General features: G+C 38.3%; 1 protein-coding gene across 2 annotated transcripts in view; it reads right to left on the bottom strand.

The window, feature by feature from the left end:
• Positions 1-18,463, bottom strand: part of ncoa1 (nuclear receptor coactivator 1) — a 212,631-nt gene that overhangs the window by 164,887 nt on the left and 29,281 nt on the right. For both annotated transcript variants that reach the window (XM_062551011.1, XM_062551013.1), the window contains exon 3: positions 983-1,082. In XM_062551011.1, coding sequence (XP_062406995.1) covers positions 983-1,062 — 80 coding nt within the window. In that variant the 5' untranslated portion in view covers positions 1,063-1,082. The remainder of the gene's footprint in view (positions 1-982; positions 1,083-18,463) is intronic.

Genomic DNA, 18,463 nt, shown 5'->3' with positions numbered 1-18,463 from the left:
TTACACATGTCTCAAGGCGCTTTACAGAGTGTTAGACATTCAAAGAGAGCCCATGAGTAACAGGGGCAAGGAAAAACTCCCTAGAATTGGAGATACAAGCCCCGGCAGTGGCGCAACTGGCTGGGGCACCTGCACCGTACGCTGGCGACCCGGGTTCGATTCCCGCCCCGTGGTCCTTTCCAGATCCCACCCCGACTCTCTCTCCCACTCACTTCCTGTCATTCTCTCTACTGTCCTGTCCAAATAAAGGCATAAAAAGCCCAAAAAATAATCTTTAAAAAAAAAAGAATTGGAGAAACACATAGGAAGAAACCTCAGACAGACCCACGACTCAAGGGCCCAACCCATCTGCCTTGGGTCAGTTACAGTACAGACATCTGTCAATCACTTATACCAATATCTGCCAGAAGTCATCGTTTAAGGAGTCATTTTTCAATTAGATAGCACCTAGCACCACCGCTGAAAACATTTCTAGGGTAAACACTGCACCTGATACCACCTATAAGCACACTTCAACCAATACCGATTTTGCAAGCAAGTACGCAAATTACATTATCCATGTTACTGACTATATGTTATATGTTATATGTTATGTGTGATGTGTAATGTGTAATGTGCAATGTGCAATATGTGATGTCTGATGTGTGATATGATATATGTGATGTGAACATCAAATGCTGCTATCTCTTTTATGGAATGCATTGATTGATGTGTGAAGAAGAATATCCTTATAGGACAATAAAAGACTCTATCTATCTATCTATCTATCTGACTGAAGAAAGGTGATATTCTTTTACAACAAATAATTTCTTTAAAAGATGATCTAAACAAATAATAATTTTGTGAAGTATACATCATGCATGCCATGCAATACGTGTGTGGCAACAAGGGCAGGAGAACATCAGGAGAACAGCCTTCAAGGTGTCCCATGATAAGCTGTGTTTAGTGGGTGGTGGATGCTAATGTGCAACCCTATCCTTACCTCTGCGCAGATGTGTCGCATGGTGAGCCCTTTCTTTTGCGGGAGGCAGGTTCAAGTGTGCTGTCATCAGGGGCACTCATGTTGAGCTTCAGCACACCTTCTAAAACAGAATGAAATGTTCAAATGTGTATGTGCTCAAGTTCACAGTAGTATGTATGCATTGTAGTGTACAGCTAAACATTCAATGCCAAAATGCAAAGACCTCGTTCAAAATTGCATGAAACAAACAAAAAAACTAAAGCTTTGGTAGAGACAGAAAGACAGAAAGAAAAAAGAAAGAAAGAAAGAAAGAAAGAAAGAGAGAGAGATTGAGTAAGAGAGGCGCAATACTCTGAGTTCTTCTGAGGACTTGTTTTTCATTTTGAATTTAAGACTCGATAAGTCTGTCAATGAGTGTGAATCTACAGTAGTGTTGTTGATCGAAGGAGGACTGTCATGCCAATAAAAGCTCATTGAATTGGTAGGAGCGTTTGCTACTACCCTGGAAATCCAGAGTTCTCGCGAGAGCACAATTTGAATTGCGTCGGCAAGATACTCTGGCCACGAGCAATGATGCATGTTACGTTTACCGCAACCATCTGCGGTAACCAATCAAATCGGTGTATCTGATATGGCCCGGGACAAGCTAAACTCGTTTTCGGTCATAGTGTTAACCAATTGCATCAAAGTCCAGAATCAGTCAGAGTAAACATTGGTTGTGCTATCCAATTGCGTGCAGTGAGATTTTCAAATGCATGCTTGGTGCCGCCTCTCGAGTTGGGCCATTTTCATTATTCGTGGCCAGACCCTTAATCTGAAAGATTCCAGGATCTGGTTTACTACCAGGCTAGTTTGCTACATGTAAACATTACTACACTGTGTTCCAAATTATTATGCAAATTTGATTTAAGTGTCATAAACATTTTGATTTTTGTTTTTCAATTAAACTCATGGATGGTATTGTGTATCAGGGCTCTTTAGATAATTTAAATCAATCTCGGACACCTGTGATAACTAGTTTGCCAGGTAAGCCCAATCAAAGGAAAACTACTTAAAAAGTATGTTCCACATTATTAAGCAAGCCACAGGTTTCCAGCAATATGGAAAAGAAAAAGGAAAAATCTCTCTGCTGCTGAAAAGCATGAAATTGTGCACTACCTTGGACAAGGTATGAAATCATTGGATATTTCCTGAAAACGTATGCTTGATCATGGTACTGTGAAGAAATCTGTTGCTGATTCATAGCACAGGCAGATTGGTGCAAACAAAGGCATAATAAGGAAGGTTTCTGCTAGACAAATTCATAGGATTAAGAGAGCAACTGATAAAAATGCCATTGCAAAGCAGCAAACAGGTATTTGAAGCTGCCGGTGCCTCTGGAGTCCCGCATACCTCCAGGTGCAGGCAGTGTTGTACCTGAACGCGTTCATTGAACGAAAGTTCATGAACTCGTTCATAATTTTGATGAACTTGAACTGAACAAACTGTATTTTTGCCTGATGAACGATTCTGTGAACGCGTTCATTCTGGTGTATGTGAACGTTCAATAAAGTTCAGGCAAAAAACACACCGTTAATAGCACTAGAGTGTTGCCCAACCGTTGCGTGTGCTTCTTTGTCTATGCCAGATTCTATGCCTGTCTGAATTCATATTTCCGTATATCTACTACCGGAACTTTACCTGCTGCCGACCTACTGTATGTTTCCGTAATGTTGCCACAGCTGCTATGTGAATCCAATCGCGGAAAAAATCGCACTTGATGATCAAGGGAAGTATTACGTGTAGCCTTTTAAAGTCTATGAACTAGTTCATTTTCTGGAGCTGTGAACTTCGTTCATAATTTGGAATTATGAACTATGAACTCATTTGAACTATGAGTTCATTTTAAAATTTGTGAACTATGAACTGAACTAGTTCATGTAGAAAGTGAACTTTCCCAACACTGGGTGCAGGATCCTGCAAGTGTGCATAACAAGGCCGTAGCCATGATGTCAACATTGGGGGGGGACCAAATTTGTGGCGGGGTCTGACAAAATGTCAACACATTTCATTCTTAACCATAATTTTCCATAATTTTTTCAAATTATCAAATATTTCAGAATTGTTTTTCTCCTCACACACCTCCAGGTCAGCATGCTCATGCTCTCTATATCAGGGGGGTCCATAGCCTACTGTAGACCATATAGACTATATAGGCTATATAAACACGGTAGCTGTTCAACCAGATGAATAAAATAGAATGGGTTTCCCAGTGTCATTTGTAGTGGTGTTGTAGACTGATACAACTCACATTCAATACAATAATAGTTAACCTAATTACAGAATCATAGATGTTCTGTAGGCTATCTATATCTATCTATCTTATGCATCAGTCAGGAGCCATAGCCAATAAAAAATACATAAGAATATTGGTGTCAAAATTGTTTTGAAATTGATATAGGTCAAGAAGTTTGATATTTTTGATAAGTTTGATTTGGGAATGAAATTGACCCAGCCCATGCTCAATGTCAGTTATTAGCTGTTAGCTAATTCGCTGGTTTGAATTGCATTGAGCTCAACAGCTAACAGCTAATAACTGACATTAAGCATGCCAAATTCTTAGTATGGTGAAGGTATAGTGTTGATGTGGGGATATTTTAATTCCAAAGGCCAAGGGGATTTTATCAGGGTGCATCGTGTCCTGGATCCATGAAATAACTGGCCTTTAAAAATAAAAATAAAAATCCTCTATGGGAATTTAACATGGGCGTTCCAATACTTATGACCCCCTATATTTTAAGGAAAACATTTATTAATTTACAATACATTATCCATTCACAAAGAAAATTGATGTCATTAAAGGTTGAATATTTCCTCATTTTTTCATTTAAAGCATTAAGATCAATTTCCAAAAGATGATTTTATATTAAACTTTAAGCATGTGTTCCAATACTTTTGGAGTTGACTGTATTTCGTTCTTATTCAGAATTATTTTGTAGCTTCTCTCATATCAGATGTGCGGAAGTGTGCGGCCACATTTGGCCCTCTGATGGTGATGATAAAAAAAAATGTGGCCCTCTTAGTCATGAAAGTTGCCCATCCCTGATCTAAATGTTAAAAAAAAAAAGTGGAAGAACACAATATTCAAGCAGTTTATTATTTTGGTTGAGTCACAGCCTGAAAATGGAGAACAAGTAGAAATGTATTGCAATTTAAAAACTGGATTACTCGGGAATGGCTTGGGAGTTATTCCACCACGATGGGCCAGGTGTGGAGAAGTAAGATTTATATGTATGATTTAATTTTGTGTATTCACGTTGATTTTCTCGCGAACCGTTTATTAGAGCAACTGGTGTAGCTTAATACTATCAGAAAGCTTGTGATTAGCCTAAACTTCGTGAGCAATCCACCAGATAATAATTGGGGCGCAATTTGATTCTTTCGCAAGTTGCAGATAGAAGAATATGTAATTATATTTTGTGTAGGCTAAATTTACATTGATACCACCAGAAAGCTCTTGCTCTGTCAAGTGACATGCATATCAGTGTGACTAGAACTTCGTGAGCAATCCGATAGAGAAGAATGGGTGAGCATTTTGCATTTTGCGTCTCAGATAATTTCTCTGCGCTGAAAACATTGTACAGTAGAGACAGATACTATACCTGTAGTTGATCTAAAGAGCCCACCTATGCCTTAAATTTGTCTAAACAATATGCTGTGGTCTAGTCTAGTCACCAACTGTCAACTGAAAGTGAACAGATTGATGAAAAAGAAGAATGGATTTGGTGTGACATTTCTTGCGTGTGTGTGAGAGCGTGAGACTGATGTTGAAAGCGTGCGTCACGCCAGGTAGGCTACTAATGAAGGTACTACTATTAAGCTATGTTGTGCATTTGATTGCATTTGCCAGTGACAATTCAGATCGCGGTCGTTACCGTTGGTTTCCTGTAGCGTTTTTTATTTATTTATTTTTCTATGTCCGAATATTGGGGGGGACATTTTGGTCGTATCTGAATATTGGGGGGGACACGTCCCCCTCAATGTCTATGGTGACTACGGCCTTGGTGCATAAACCCACTATCGGCCACTCTTAAACAATGCAGGCAAGCTTCACAAGCAGAAACAGTTGCAGTGGGCTCAGGAATACATGAAGACTATTGATAAAAGAGGTTTGAGTGCCGTGCAACCCTAGATGGTCCAGATGGATGGAGTAATAGATGGTTGGTGAATGGCCACCATGTGCCAGCAAGGCTGAGACATCAGCAAGGTGTCGGAGTTATGTTTTGGGCCAGAATGATGTGGAGAGAGCTGTTAGGCCCTTTTAGGGTCTCTGATGGTGTGAAAATGAGAGTAGAGTTTCTGACTGACCACTTTCTTCCGTGGTACAAAAAGAAAAACCCTGCCTTCCGTAGCAAAATCATTTGTATGCATGACAAATGCTGCAAAGAATACCTCTAGGTCATTTCCTGCTATGGGCAGGAAAAGGAGAGAATCTCATGGTGTGGCCCCCATCTACCCCTGACCTCAACCCTATTGAGAACCTTTGGAGCATCATCGAGCAAAAGATCTATGAGGGTGGGAGGCAGTTCACATCCAAGCAGCAGCTCTGGGAGGCTATTAATTAGGGCTGCTCGATTATGTCAAAAATCATAATCACGATTATTTTGGTCAATATTGAAATCACAATTATGCAACACGATTATTTCACATGACTTTGGGAACGTGTTGGGAACACCTTTCAACAATTCTTTAAAAATTGAAATTCTAACATTTGTTGTAGGCTACTTTTGAACTATTGAAATAAATATATAGGCCTAACAGATATTCAAATTCAAAGTATAAACGTAGGCCTATTCAAGTAAAAATGATGACCACAAATAAATAAGATCAACAATTAAGTGCACTTCCACAATCTCTTGAAACAAATATGCAACATGTTGGCAAAACAAATTCCAGCTAGTAACTCAATCCAGAATATTAAAGGCTGGTCTACCATCAGCCCCCAGCATTAACAGCAAATAAGTTAACTAAAGTGTAAGACAACATGCTGGTAGGGCTGCTAATATCTCTTAAATGTTTTTAGCCAGAAACATTAGTCTGTTAACATACAGGCCTAGGCAACTTTAGAGTCTCATTTAAATATATTTGATAATTAATATACTTGTATATTAATAGATACACTTCACACTTCTGTATAGGTTACTGTCTTGTCATAGCCTACACCAAAATGAGCATCAAGTGGCTGAAAAGCAGACATTTCCAACCCAACTGCTGCATCTGCTTTGCCTTTGCACTGATTAGGTTCACATTATGTGACTCAGCAGTAGCCTACAGTCCCCGCATCATTTGTGGATACAAGTGGCTCTATCACACATTGAAACATGAGCAGCGCGATCGCTTTCTGTTTTGTTTACTTTCATTTTGCGTCATATCACCAGTGAAGGCGTGTAATTTAATGCAGAACAGAAAATAGGGATGGACAGGATTAGCTGACAGATCTGAAATGCTCGCTAGTTCTTGGAAGTAACACTTTTGTCACTTTGCAGAGCTAGCAGCCGGGAAATACAGTGAGCAAAGGAGGGGGGTGAGGGGCGAACCGGCACAGCAGAACTCAAAGACGGTACATAGACTCCAATCATAACGTTAGAGTCTCCAGAACTCGAGAATGCCAGAAAAGTAAGCTAGTTAATTTGTCGCTAGTGGCTTATTAAAAAAAAAACTCACTAGGGGAATCTGAAATCTTGCTAAATATAGTGAAGTGTTGTTAATTTGACAATATTGCTAGCAGATGATATGCACACGAGCTGCCTCACTCAGGTTATAGAGAGTTTGTGGTGGCTTCAGGCGAGGTGAATGTGCGTGCGCGTGTCATTAAAGAGACCCTATGCAACTTTTTCATAGACATAAAATCGCTCAGAAATCGTTGTTTTGCTTGACTGACCAGTTTCATCGAAAACAGTAATATTTCCTCCCGCCCCCAGTGTCCCTATCCGCTAGGGCTGCAACGATTCGTCGAGTTACTCGAGTAACTCGATTATGAAAATTCCTCGAGGCAAAACATCTGCCTCGAAGCCTCGTTAAATTCCTATGGAAGCACACCAGCGCGTCATACATTCTGAATTTAGTTGGCGCGATGGCGACAGAGGTGTGTGATGGGGCGAGTAGCCACCGTCACGGCAGTGAGCTGCCATCATTATGTGTGTTGTCTATTTCGGGTTGCAATGCATGTATGTTTGCTGAATGTGTCTATGTTTCCCGTTTATCCTTCTACCGTTTATATCAGTCATACAAGTCATTCATCAGACCCTTCCCCGTTTCTCCCCTAGCTGTTATATGTAGCCTAGCCTAGGCCTACAAATGATCAAACACCATGGCGAGGCGTAGGCTACGCTAATACACCTAACATCAAAACTCCCGACAGTTTAAAACATTCACCCCTTCAATCACATTACGTCTTGTCATAAATGTTCCGTTTATTTAGTTTCAAAGAATTATCACGTCATTAGGCTATCAAGTTGTCACGTGTTTGTCCTACCCGATGTCCACCAGTCTCCCGGTGTCGCGTCTTCAGTCTGTTTGTATAGGAGTGAATGCGTCTTTTTAAAAAACATTTTGGTACTTCCTGGGAGTTCGTTATTGTAAATGAATTGTAATTCCTAGTTCCTACTAGTTCCTTGTATTTTCTAGTTCTTTGGAATGTTGTTTTGGGCTGTTCTAAGCTTATTTATATTTATTGTCTGCAACCACCCCTGCTGAGATTTCGTATAGCCTATTGCTTGGTCCAATTTGAGGGGTGCGTTCAAGAGTATTTAAACTGGTTTGTTCAGTCTGATAGGGGGGTGCTTGCTGTTGAGACGTAAGTCTTACGATACTCTGCTATTTTATTGACTAGTTCAATTAGTCTGTGTAGTTGATTGTTATTTTTGAGCCTTGATTGAATTCATATTGTTTTGACTGTCAAGTCAGTTTATTTGATTTAGCAAAAGTATTTATTTTGATATTTTTACTTTTGTTACAATTTCTTTATTTTTGCCCTTTGGGCCTTAATTGGGAAAAATAAATACCCATCCTCATTCATCCTATTTCTGAGTTGCTAATTCCATCAACCTCACACCGCTCCGACCACACCTACCCTGGCCTTTACTATTTAAGTTTGTATTTACAGTTTTACATGTTATCCATGTTTTACAATAAGTTGATTTAACTGTATTGTACTGTAATTATTGTCACTGGCACTTAAATGGGTTTAGTTTTGGAGCCATATTTAGGATTTGAAATGAATACCTCGTTATGCATGATTTGTTTTGGTTGTTTAAAAACGCATTTTTTTTTTATCAGATTCATCGATTAATCGATCGGTAAAGTGCTAGATTAATCGATTACAAAAAGAATCGATAGCTGCAGCCCTACTATCCGCTATTGCAACCTTGCAGTTTCTGCAGGAGACGATCGCTCCTTGTTTACATCTGGAAGTTTGAGACGCTAAGGAACAAGAAGAACCACGCTTGCAATTTATATATTTATGTATAGCCTATATATGTATATATACACGCTAAAGCTGTCGGGGAAGCTCTGCAGAGAAATATGCAAGCATAAAACGAGCGAAAACGAAAAACGAAAACGAAACCAGAAATGAAATCGCCAATCCTGCATAGTTCCTCTTTAAGAACACAAAACAAAGTAAGAGAGTTCTTGCAAAACAGAACATGCAAAATAATCGTTTTTTCTTGATTGCACTATTTTGGTGATCGTTAGGAGCCAAAATCGAAATCGAAATTGAAATTCAATTAATTGCACAGCCCTAGAGGCTATTCTGACATTCTGGCAGCTCTGGGAGGCTATTCTGCAAATACATTAAAGCATAAACTCTGCAAGAACTCACAAGTTCAATGGATGCATGAATTGTGAATTTGATCTAAATAACTTTTGATTTAATTTACATCACCTCTGCAATGCTGCAAATTCAAAAAAAAATTGTTTCTTTACATTTTCAGCTCTTTACAGCCTATAAAATGTCTTGAAACTCTGCTGTGCATTATAATTTTGAACAGTGCATTTTGAATGTTTGTTTTTTTTTTTAAATACTGCTATCATGTTTGTGGGGTGGAGTATTATGGGCTTATCGGTGTCTAACCTCTTTTGGAGGGATAGGCCTAATATGGTCACTAGGGCTTTGACTCCGAACTTCGTTAAAAAAAAAAAAGAAAGAAATTCGAACTAATTTTAGGGAGCCTTTAATATTCGAACCTGTATGGCAATTATTTTTGTGAGCGTGTTTGATGTAAACGTTGTTTTCAATTCAGATTCCAAGGGGTTTTTTTCACATCTGATCAAGTAAAATCGTGAGCTCATTAGCCAGGCTATTATTGGTCATCTGGCCTCCTGTAGGTGACGTTAGCATCCCTGGTTCGCGCCTCTATGGTTCGCGCTTATTTTGTATAAAACAAAAACAATGGCCGCGCTAACGACGAGTGCGCCTGACAATGAGGTCGAAATATACACCCCTGAACATATGAAAAGCAACGTGTGGCGCTTCTTTGGGTTCCCAAAGCAAGATGGGAAAATCACGAGTAAGGACAAAGTTATATGTAAAATATGTACGACCAAACTCGTATACCACGTGACAACCAGCAACTTGAGAGCCCACCTGTCAACACTACATCCCGGCAAGCAGGAGGATGCGGGAGAGAGATCGGGGACGAGGCAGACCAGAATCAACTCCATGCTACCACCTTCACGAGGCCTACCCTATGCCCGTCAAAATAGAGCGACCGATTAACTATCACGATTTGTTTGCCAAGATATGAGGCCAATTAACGTAATATTTGGAAGCGGGTTTCGAGCTTTCGTCCACGAGCTAGAGCCAAGATTCAAGATCCCCTGCTACAGGACCATGAATAGTAATATAACTTAACTATACAACACAACCAAAAGTGGCATAAGGGAAATGCTTCGTGGTGAAAAACTTTCACTGACCACAGTGGAGTTCTTTGGCTACCGAGTCTTATGTTACGGTCACAACCCATTTCATCGATGAGGACTGGGAGATGAGAAACGTCGTCCTGGACACGTCAGAGCTTAAAACTTCTCACACAGCAGCGAATGTCTTCTCATGCATCGGCAGTATTCTACAAGAGTACCATTAGATGTAGAGCAGGAGTCTGAGCTTGCCATCACAACAGACATTTGAGATAAACTATGTGAATGCTGTAGAGAGGCACTTGGAGATGACTGATATCCCGTGCATGACCTCACACAATTAACTTAGCCGCGAGAAAAGGGCTTGGACAGCGCTCCGTTGCAACAACAGTCGGTCGCCTGTTGGCTGCCGCTCAGCATTTCAAGCACTCCCCGACAGACAGCTACCTCCTGGAGGCCAAGCAGAAGCTCCTTGGCATGAAACCAGTCCAGCTCATCAACGACGGCCCCACCCGCTGGAATAGTACATATGATATGATCTGTCAGGCAGCTGAACAACAAGCCCCGGTTGCAGCAGTGATTATGGAGAAGAAGCTCAGCCGTCTGGAGCTCACCAGTGTGGAGTGGACACTGATGGAGAAGGTCAGTAACGTCCGCAAAATATTGTTAGGTCTAAAAACTAGGGCTGGGCAACGATTAATTTGTTTTATCGCGATTAATCGCATGATCTCCCTGATTAATCATGATTGATCGCATTATTATACGCAAAACTCAATAATGAATTAAAAAGTAGTATAGCACATATTTTTTTAAATGTGCTGCCATATGAATGCAAGTGCCATAGCATTTTTTTCTGCAAACATTTAACATCAGCATTTTGTTTATACAGTAGCAGTTAAATAAATGATTTAGTGTAAATCTCAACTCAAACAATGTAATCAAAACAAACAAAAATTTAAAGCTTATTGTGTGTAAGCACTTTTTTGGTAAAGCCTTTAAGGCGAGACACGGCAGTTGAAAACATTGATTTTGTGACCTCCGGTCAATTTCGAGATTTTGTGCTAGTTTGCTACCTTAGCATGTATTCTACCACCCTACTACAACAACAAAGTCCGATTTGCACATCTAGGTGTTTATTTCACAAACTTTTGTGTGCTCGCGCCTGGGCAGATGACGTGACGCCTGATTTTTCTGTAATCTATTGTAAATAGTTATTAAGATGTGCTTTTTGTCTAAAAAAATGTATGTCAGTGAAGCAGATTACAATATTTTATTTTCTAATTTTATTTTGGGATGAAAATTTTGTTTTATTTTCTTCATACTTTAAGGTGAATATGAAAATGTCCTGCGGTGTGACTGTAACATTAGTGAAGCATGAACCATAAACATTCATAAAATGAGCCAAAAACATCTAGAGCAATTTATATATATTTCGGCATTATTTTGAACATATTTACTTCATAAATTTAATGTTTAAAGAAGTACAAAACATGTACAATAATGTTTACAACAAATTCAATTTCGTAACAAAAATGCTGTCCTGCGGCGTGACATGGTAAATCAGGTTTTTCTACAGAAAATTGCATGGTCAACTATATGGGTTTTTGGGTCAAGCCCCCTATCAACCACCTCTCCAGATATTTGAGAGTGCTGAGAACGTTTCAGGTGAGTGTTAATCTCCCTCGAATTCCACAAATTTCATTATTTCTTTCAGTCTATGAATGTGTCCATTTTTGTAGTCCTGTGGTGTGACAGTTTTATTTTGAGGAAATATAAACTTTTTTATAAAAAAAATCATGAATTAAAGTTTAAAATAATATATGTATTCAGTTAACATAATGCCCAAGATCAGTCATGTGTAGAAAGGATTCAAAATGGCCACAATGGTGTAAATGTCCTGCAGTGTGACAGTAATGTCCTGTAGTGTGACAGTAATGTCCTGTAGTGTGACAAATATGTCAGATATGTTGCTAGATCCTTGTCTGTGGTTTTTAAAATGTATGATGCATGAGGTATTTGTCTCCTTGTGACATGATTGTTTATTGAATATAGAATGTCAACAATGATTGGTATTTGGTTTTAAAGTATGTTTTATGCAATTTTTTTATAGGAATGAGGACAAGGACAAGGAGGAACCGGTAAATGTTAAACCAGGATGAAGCGGCATGGACAGAGGAATGCTTTTCAGGCCACAGAGAAAGAATATGGCATTTACTACTCTCAAAGTGATAATTTGGGTGATTTCAGAGCCTGAGGCCTATAGTAGAATCGCAAAAGTAGCTAATCTGAACTGGCTAGTATTCAACAAATACCTTTACTATTTCTCCTAAAAATATGTCCTAAATAAAATTTCTCTTAAAATATATATTTTCAATGGCTTGTTTATGATTTTCCTGCATTGTAAAGGATGTAACACTACCATTAACAACCAAAACCATCCATTGTCAAGCTTTAAACTAAGTGTAATGTTTAATTGTAATCACATTAAATTGCCTCTTCTATATCTTCATGCAGATTCATTTGAAAAAAAAAAACATTGCATCAAAGATACTCCATCTGTTGTGCATTCCATGACCAGTATTTGCTATGTAGCCTGTCGCCTTTCTTATTTATTTATTTATTTATCTCTCGTCCTTCATGGTACTCATGCGGCACATGCCCTCTCACCAGCACAGAGGCGTCACTCATCAGACAATCACTGTAGTCACTGCAAGCAATATTGGGCACAAAAAACTATGTCTGCCATAGCAATGGAGCTCTTATATTAGGAGTTGTCATTATTCCTTCCTAAAAGTTGGTCTCAACAGGTTTTAGCTTTCAAGAGAAAATCCTTCTTCTTGACCATGTTGTCGTTTTCTGTTCGTCTTTTAAAGTAATTGCGCTGTCACTAACTTGTACAACAAGGACAAAATAGCTGCATCTAAACATCTAGCTTTTCTACCAGCCAACTCAAACACACTTAGGTGGATGACAAGGTCTGTTGCTCATCTGTCCATCATTGTATAATCGACATCAACAATTTGATTGACCCAAACACTGGTTCGGGCATACAGACTTCTGAATGTGGCATCCCCAGATGAAATTTCCCAAATTCAAACTTTGTGGGTAGGGTAAATCTGGGTTAGTTTCATGAAACATGAGGTATTTAGATTTTACTGAGAAGCATTAATGAGATTTTATACATTTTGCATAAAGACAAAAATCTAAATGAATCTCCTACTTTATGGCACCAATATAATGTGATAGAAGTGACACCTCTTAAAGGATGACTACTCAACATGTCTTGTTCATGCTTTTTGTTCAAATTAATGTACTGAGAAACAATATTTGAAGGAGATGTTATATATTTGGACTCAATTTAAGATAGAAATGCAAATAGATTTCTTTGTTAAAGGCACATTTTACAAATAATCTTTATACTGAATCTGATATCGTCCTGTGGTGTGACGCCATGTCCCGTGGCGTGACATCACTTAAAATACAATTAAATTACTTTTATAAGGGTTCAGTAACTCTAATAATAACATGCCTTTCTCAACACTGCATAATATAGCTATCAAAGGAAAAACTAACTTTTTCATCAAAGATTTTTCATTTTACAAAATATTTCCACTAGAGTGGGCAATAAAAGAGGGTACAAGTAACGAATGGAATTGAAAAACAGCTGTTAAAAATGACCATATGCAGAAATTTTATGATAATTCCTAAATAGGGATTCTTTAACTTTGATTAAAGCTGAATAATATATTTGAAATCGATTATATATATTATTTAACTTTACTGTTGAGTAATGTCACACCGCAGGACAATTTCTATGTGGGGCTGAGTGAAAAGCTTAAAAAAATTGTAAAAGGAGAAGAAATATCTATCGAACAATAACAGTTACATGAAATTCAACATTTGAACATTACAATTTTATGTAATTCTCAGGAAAATTAGAACTTTTTTTAAAAAAATGCTGTTTCACCCTTATTTGTCATCTGCCCGCCTATGTATTTCTCCACATTTTCTCAAAAGTTCCCATTCCAAAGTGTCATGTACTCCCGCGACCGTGATCCAAATCATATCGTGTGTGACACTGTTGGGAAGCCCTGTTTCTCCTGCATGACGCTATGCAATCCAAATATGGACATTTCCTTTGTATTAGCAACCAATCGCGAAAGTTCAAAGACGAGTCTAAGCTGAGAACGAATCTCATTGGCTTTGTTTCAAGGCTGTTTTCTCAAAACGAGTTATTTGCGGTTTTGAGTCATTTTCCGGTAGATACTTCTCAGCCTCTGTAGCACATATGTACACCAAACTTTCCAGTTATACACTTAACAGTATTCTGAAGACATTTACAGAGGGATTTGTTAATACATCATTCCTGGCCTGATTTATGTGACATGTTAATCAAAAAAGCATGGCAAAAATCGTTTTTTAAGGCTATGGACAGTATATTTGGATTTCCTAGGCAATGAAAGCAGATATCCTGAAATCCCTGTGTAATTTTATTGTAATCTTGTTTGTAAACAACATGAAAGAATAATTTTGCACCTGGCTTTATCATATGCTCAGATCTATCTACCGGAAATATATGCAAAATCATGCATATTTAATGAGATAATGCCTACTTTTCATAATCAAACATACACATTTCAAAAACTTGTAATACATTTTTTTCTCATACTTGTGTAATAGGGTGGTCCTTATATGGGGTAAAAAAAAAAATGGGGAAATGTTCAACTCTCACCCCCTAAATGTGTTCGTATATCAATAAAAACACACGGTGCAAAATTTTAAATCATTCCTACAATATCTAGAGGTTGCTCAAGGCCTTTGAATATTTCAATCAGAAAACTTGGTTATATCCATCATAGCAGCCAGCTCAGGGCTAACAATGCTCTTTCAGGCTGTTTTTGTAGTTTTGAAAGTAGAAGGTCCATCCTGCAGATTGTTCACAGCATATTTCACAGAATAACATTCATCATCACTCATCAGTACTATCTTCAGAAGCAGTCAATGCTAGTATTTAATTAATCAATTGCTCCTCTCGTTGTGCTTGTTGTAGCCTGTTGTGTTCTACATTTTTCTTTTGCATTAAGTGCAAACTATGCAAGTATCAACTATGCCCATACACCCACAATGTCCTTTTTCTCTCTGGTCTCTGGTCTCTTCTGGATTTTTCTTTCTCCCTAAGTCTGCTGAGCAGTGAGGGACTAGGTGGCACTTCAGCTGTGGATGGGAGAGCTGTGCTCAACCACTGCCCCCGCCCAGTTTTTTGCTACTGTCGGGGATCGAACCGGCAACCCTCCGGTTACAAGCCCGAAACCCTAACCATTAGGCCGCCGTTGCCCCTAATGTTGCATGTTAAGAATGAGTGCATCTCAATGTGCAATATCAAACAGGTCTCCTAACTCGTCTATGAAGGCCTCTACATTGGACTGCTGAGTCTTGTTTTTTTTGCTACTTTTCCTGTTTTTCTCTTGCCACTTCAGTTTCTGCCATTTGTCATATTTGTCAAGTGTTTCCAGTTGCTTTATGGCATATCCCATAATACGCAAATGTGTTCAACTTTAAAGGTCTTGAGCAACCTCTAAATATTGATTAATTTTGATAAAATGTTGCCCATTTTTTTTTTTATATATATTCAAACATATTGGTGGGGTGAGAGCATGACATTTTAAAGGTTGAAAAATAAGGACCACCCTATTGTGTAAGTAATCAACTGAGGAAGTTTCATGGTGATACCTATTATTTAAAAATGTTACCCTATTCAACTGTAGTGTCTCGCCTTAAAGGGATATTCCGCCATTTTTGGAAATACGCTCATTTTCCACCTCCCCTTGAGCAAAACAATCGATATTTACCTTGTTCCCGTTCATCCAGCCAGTCTGTGAGTCTGGCGATACAATTTTTAGCTTCAGCCTAGCATAGATCATTGAATCGGATTAGACCATTAGCTTCTCGCCTGCTAGCTTCATGTTTAAAAGTGACTAAGATTTCTGGTAATTTTCCCATTTAAAACGTGTCTCCTCTCAAGTTAGAAAGTGCAATAAGACCAACTGAAAATGAAACCTGCCGTTTTTCTAGGCTGATTTGACATGGAACTACACTCTCATCTGGCGTAATAATCAAGGCAACTTGCAAACGTACCATAGGCGCAGTGATATCGTACGCAGCATCTGAAAATAGTCCCCATAGACAACAAGCAGTAGTAGTGCCAGTAGTTTGCAAGGCGGAATATCCCTTTAACAGTGCGTGTAGTCAGATATTTCCATAATACTTGTTGTAATAAGTCTAGCCTGTTATAATGTCAAATTTATTTTTTATTTATGCCTATAGGTCATTAAGAAAACATAACAAACTAGAAATGCAATTCCAAGGAATTACCAGTGCATGAAAATGCAAAAATAGATAGATAATGTAGATATGGTTACTAAGGTGTAGCTAGGGTAAACATGGTGGTTGCATAGTTTACAGAGAGTTGATAGTGTGAAGGTAGACAGTTAAAAGATGAAACATTCCAGTTCTAACTTAACTAATGATTTCTATTCATGTTAAAATGTTGATTAGTTAACTAAGCTAATGATTTCTATGATAACTATGCTAACAATGCTAACCATGCTAACTAGCTAACTTGCTAGTGAGGACTTTTAGTTTGAAACATGTGTTGCTAGGGTATCCATGGTGGCCACTATCAGGAAACAAGAAGTTACTGCAGTATAATCATGTTGGTTGCTATGGAAACGGTCATAAACACTTAATTTTAATGGTTGCTATGTTGGTTGCTAGGTACATGGATGTTTCATATAGTTGACTGGCGGCATAGTGGATGATAAATGACAGTTGGAATGGTTGAACAGTTCAATAGTTGAGTAGTTTCAATGGTTAAATGATTTAATAGTGTATTATTGCAGTGAGGACTTTTATTTTGAAACAGTTGTGGACAGAGGAAACAGTTAACAGGATATGTAGTCTTCTGAGAGACTGTATGCTTAAAGCCAGAGAAACTGACAGTTGGTGCCCAGGTGGCCGGCCACCTGGCGTAAGATTCTAATTGCTGCAGTGATGTCATAATGAGCAATGTTAAGTCTATGGGGGAAATTGTAATAGTTTTTAACTAATAGTTTAAAAAGTATAAAAGTTACAAAGTTGATATATACAAAGCCCACATCGCGTAAGTAAGATCTACGTAACACAGTTTGAATGAAGTTTCTACGTTAAACGGTTCAAGCTGAATTGCGTGCGTTAGAAGAAGAACTAGAAATGCAATTCCAAGGAATTACCAGTGCATGAAAATGCAAAAATAGATAGATAATGTAGATATGGTTACTAAGGTGTAGCTAGGGTAAACATGGTGGTTGCATAGTTTACAGAGAGTTGATAGTGTGAAGGTAGACAGTTTAAAGATGAAACATTCCAGTTCTAACTTAACTAATGATTTCTATTCATGTTAAAATGTTGATTAGCTAACTTAGCTAATGATTTCTAGCAGTTACGCTAAAAATGCTTATTATGCTAGCAATGCTAACTTTACTAACAATGCTAACCAGGTTGATTAGCTAACTTAACCGATGATTTCTAGCAGTAATGCTAAAAATGCTAACTATGCTAAATTTGCTAACAATGCTAACCAGGTTGATTAGCTAACTTAGTTGATGATTTTTTGCAGTTATGCTAAAAATGCTAACTATGCTAACAATGACAACTTGCTAGTGAGGGCTTTTATTTTGAAACATTTGTTGCTAGGGTATCCATGGTGGCCACTATCAGGAAACCAGAAGTTACTGCAGTAAAATCATGTTGGTTGCTATGGAAACGGTCATGAACACTTAATTTTAATGGTTGCTATGTTGGTTGCTAGGTACATGGAGGTTTCATGTAGTTGACTGGAGGCATAGTGGATGATAACTGACAGTTGGAATGGTTGAACAGTTCAATAGTTGAGTAGTTTCAGTGGTTAAATGATTTAATAATGTATTATTGCAGTGAGGACCTTTATTTTGAAACAGTTGTGGACAGAGGAAGTAGTGAAACAGGATCTGTAGTCTTAATGAGATTGTATGCTTTAAGCCTGAGACAGAAGGTGCCTCTCATATAGCGTTTACGCATCCTCTCTCGCTCCTCACTGATCTACATAAAGAATGATGGAGCGGCAACAATGGGATAGTCTAGCCCTTCTTCTATCTTTCTTTATGTAGATCATTGAGGATCGAGGAGCGAGGGAGGACATATAAACGCTGCTTGAGAGGGACCCACAGTAAATACTTTAAAAGTTGTATGTAGATAGTCTAATTAATGTTGATAGACAGAATGTTTAATGGATGTTGATAGGCAGATTGTTTAATAGATATTGATTGACAGTTTAATGGGTGGATGAGTGAATGGTCTGAAGAAGATGAATGGATAGAAGGTTGGATGGAATGTGCCTTATATTCTTGTTAAGAGAGACACTGATACAGCTCTCTGAGAGTAGTTGATACAGGTGTAATCAATTTAACTGGCTAGTCTGAGACAGAGTAAATCATTTAAAAGTTGAATGTAGATAGTCTAATTAATGTTGATAGACAGAGAGTTTAATGGATGTTGATAGACAGATTGTTTAATAGATGTTGATAGACA

The sequence above is a fragment of the Sardina pilchardus genome, chromosome 12, assembly GCF_963854185.1.
Source record: "Sardina pilchardus chromosome 12, fSarPil1.1, whole genome shotgun sequence".
Lineage (NCBI taxonomy): Eukaryota > Metazoa > Chordata > Actinopteri > Clupeiformes > Clupeidae > Sardina > Sardina pilchardus.
This window is presented reverse-complemented; position numbering and strand designations above follow the sequence as displayed.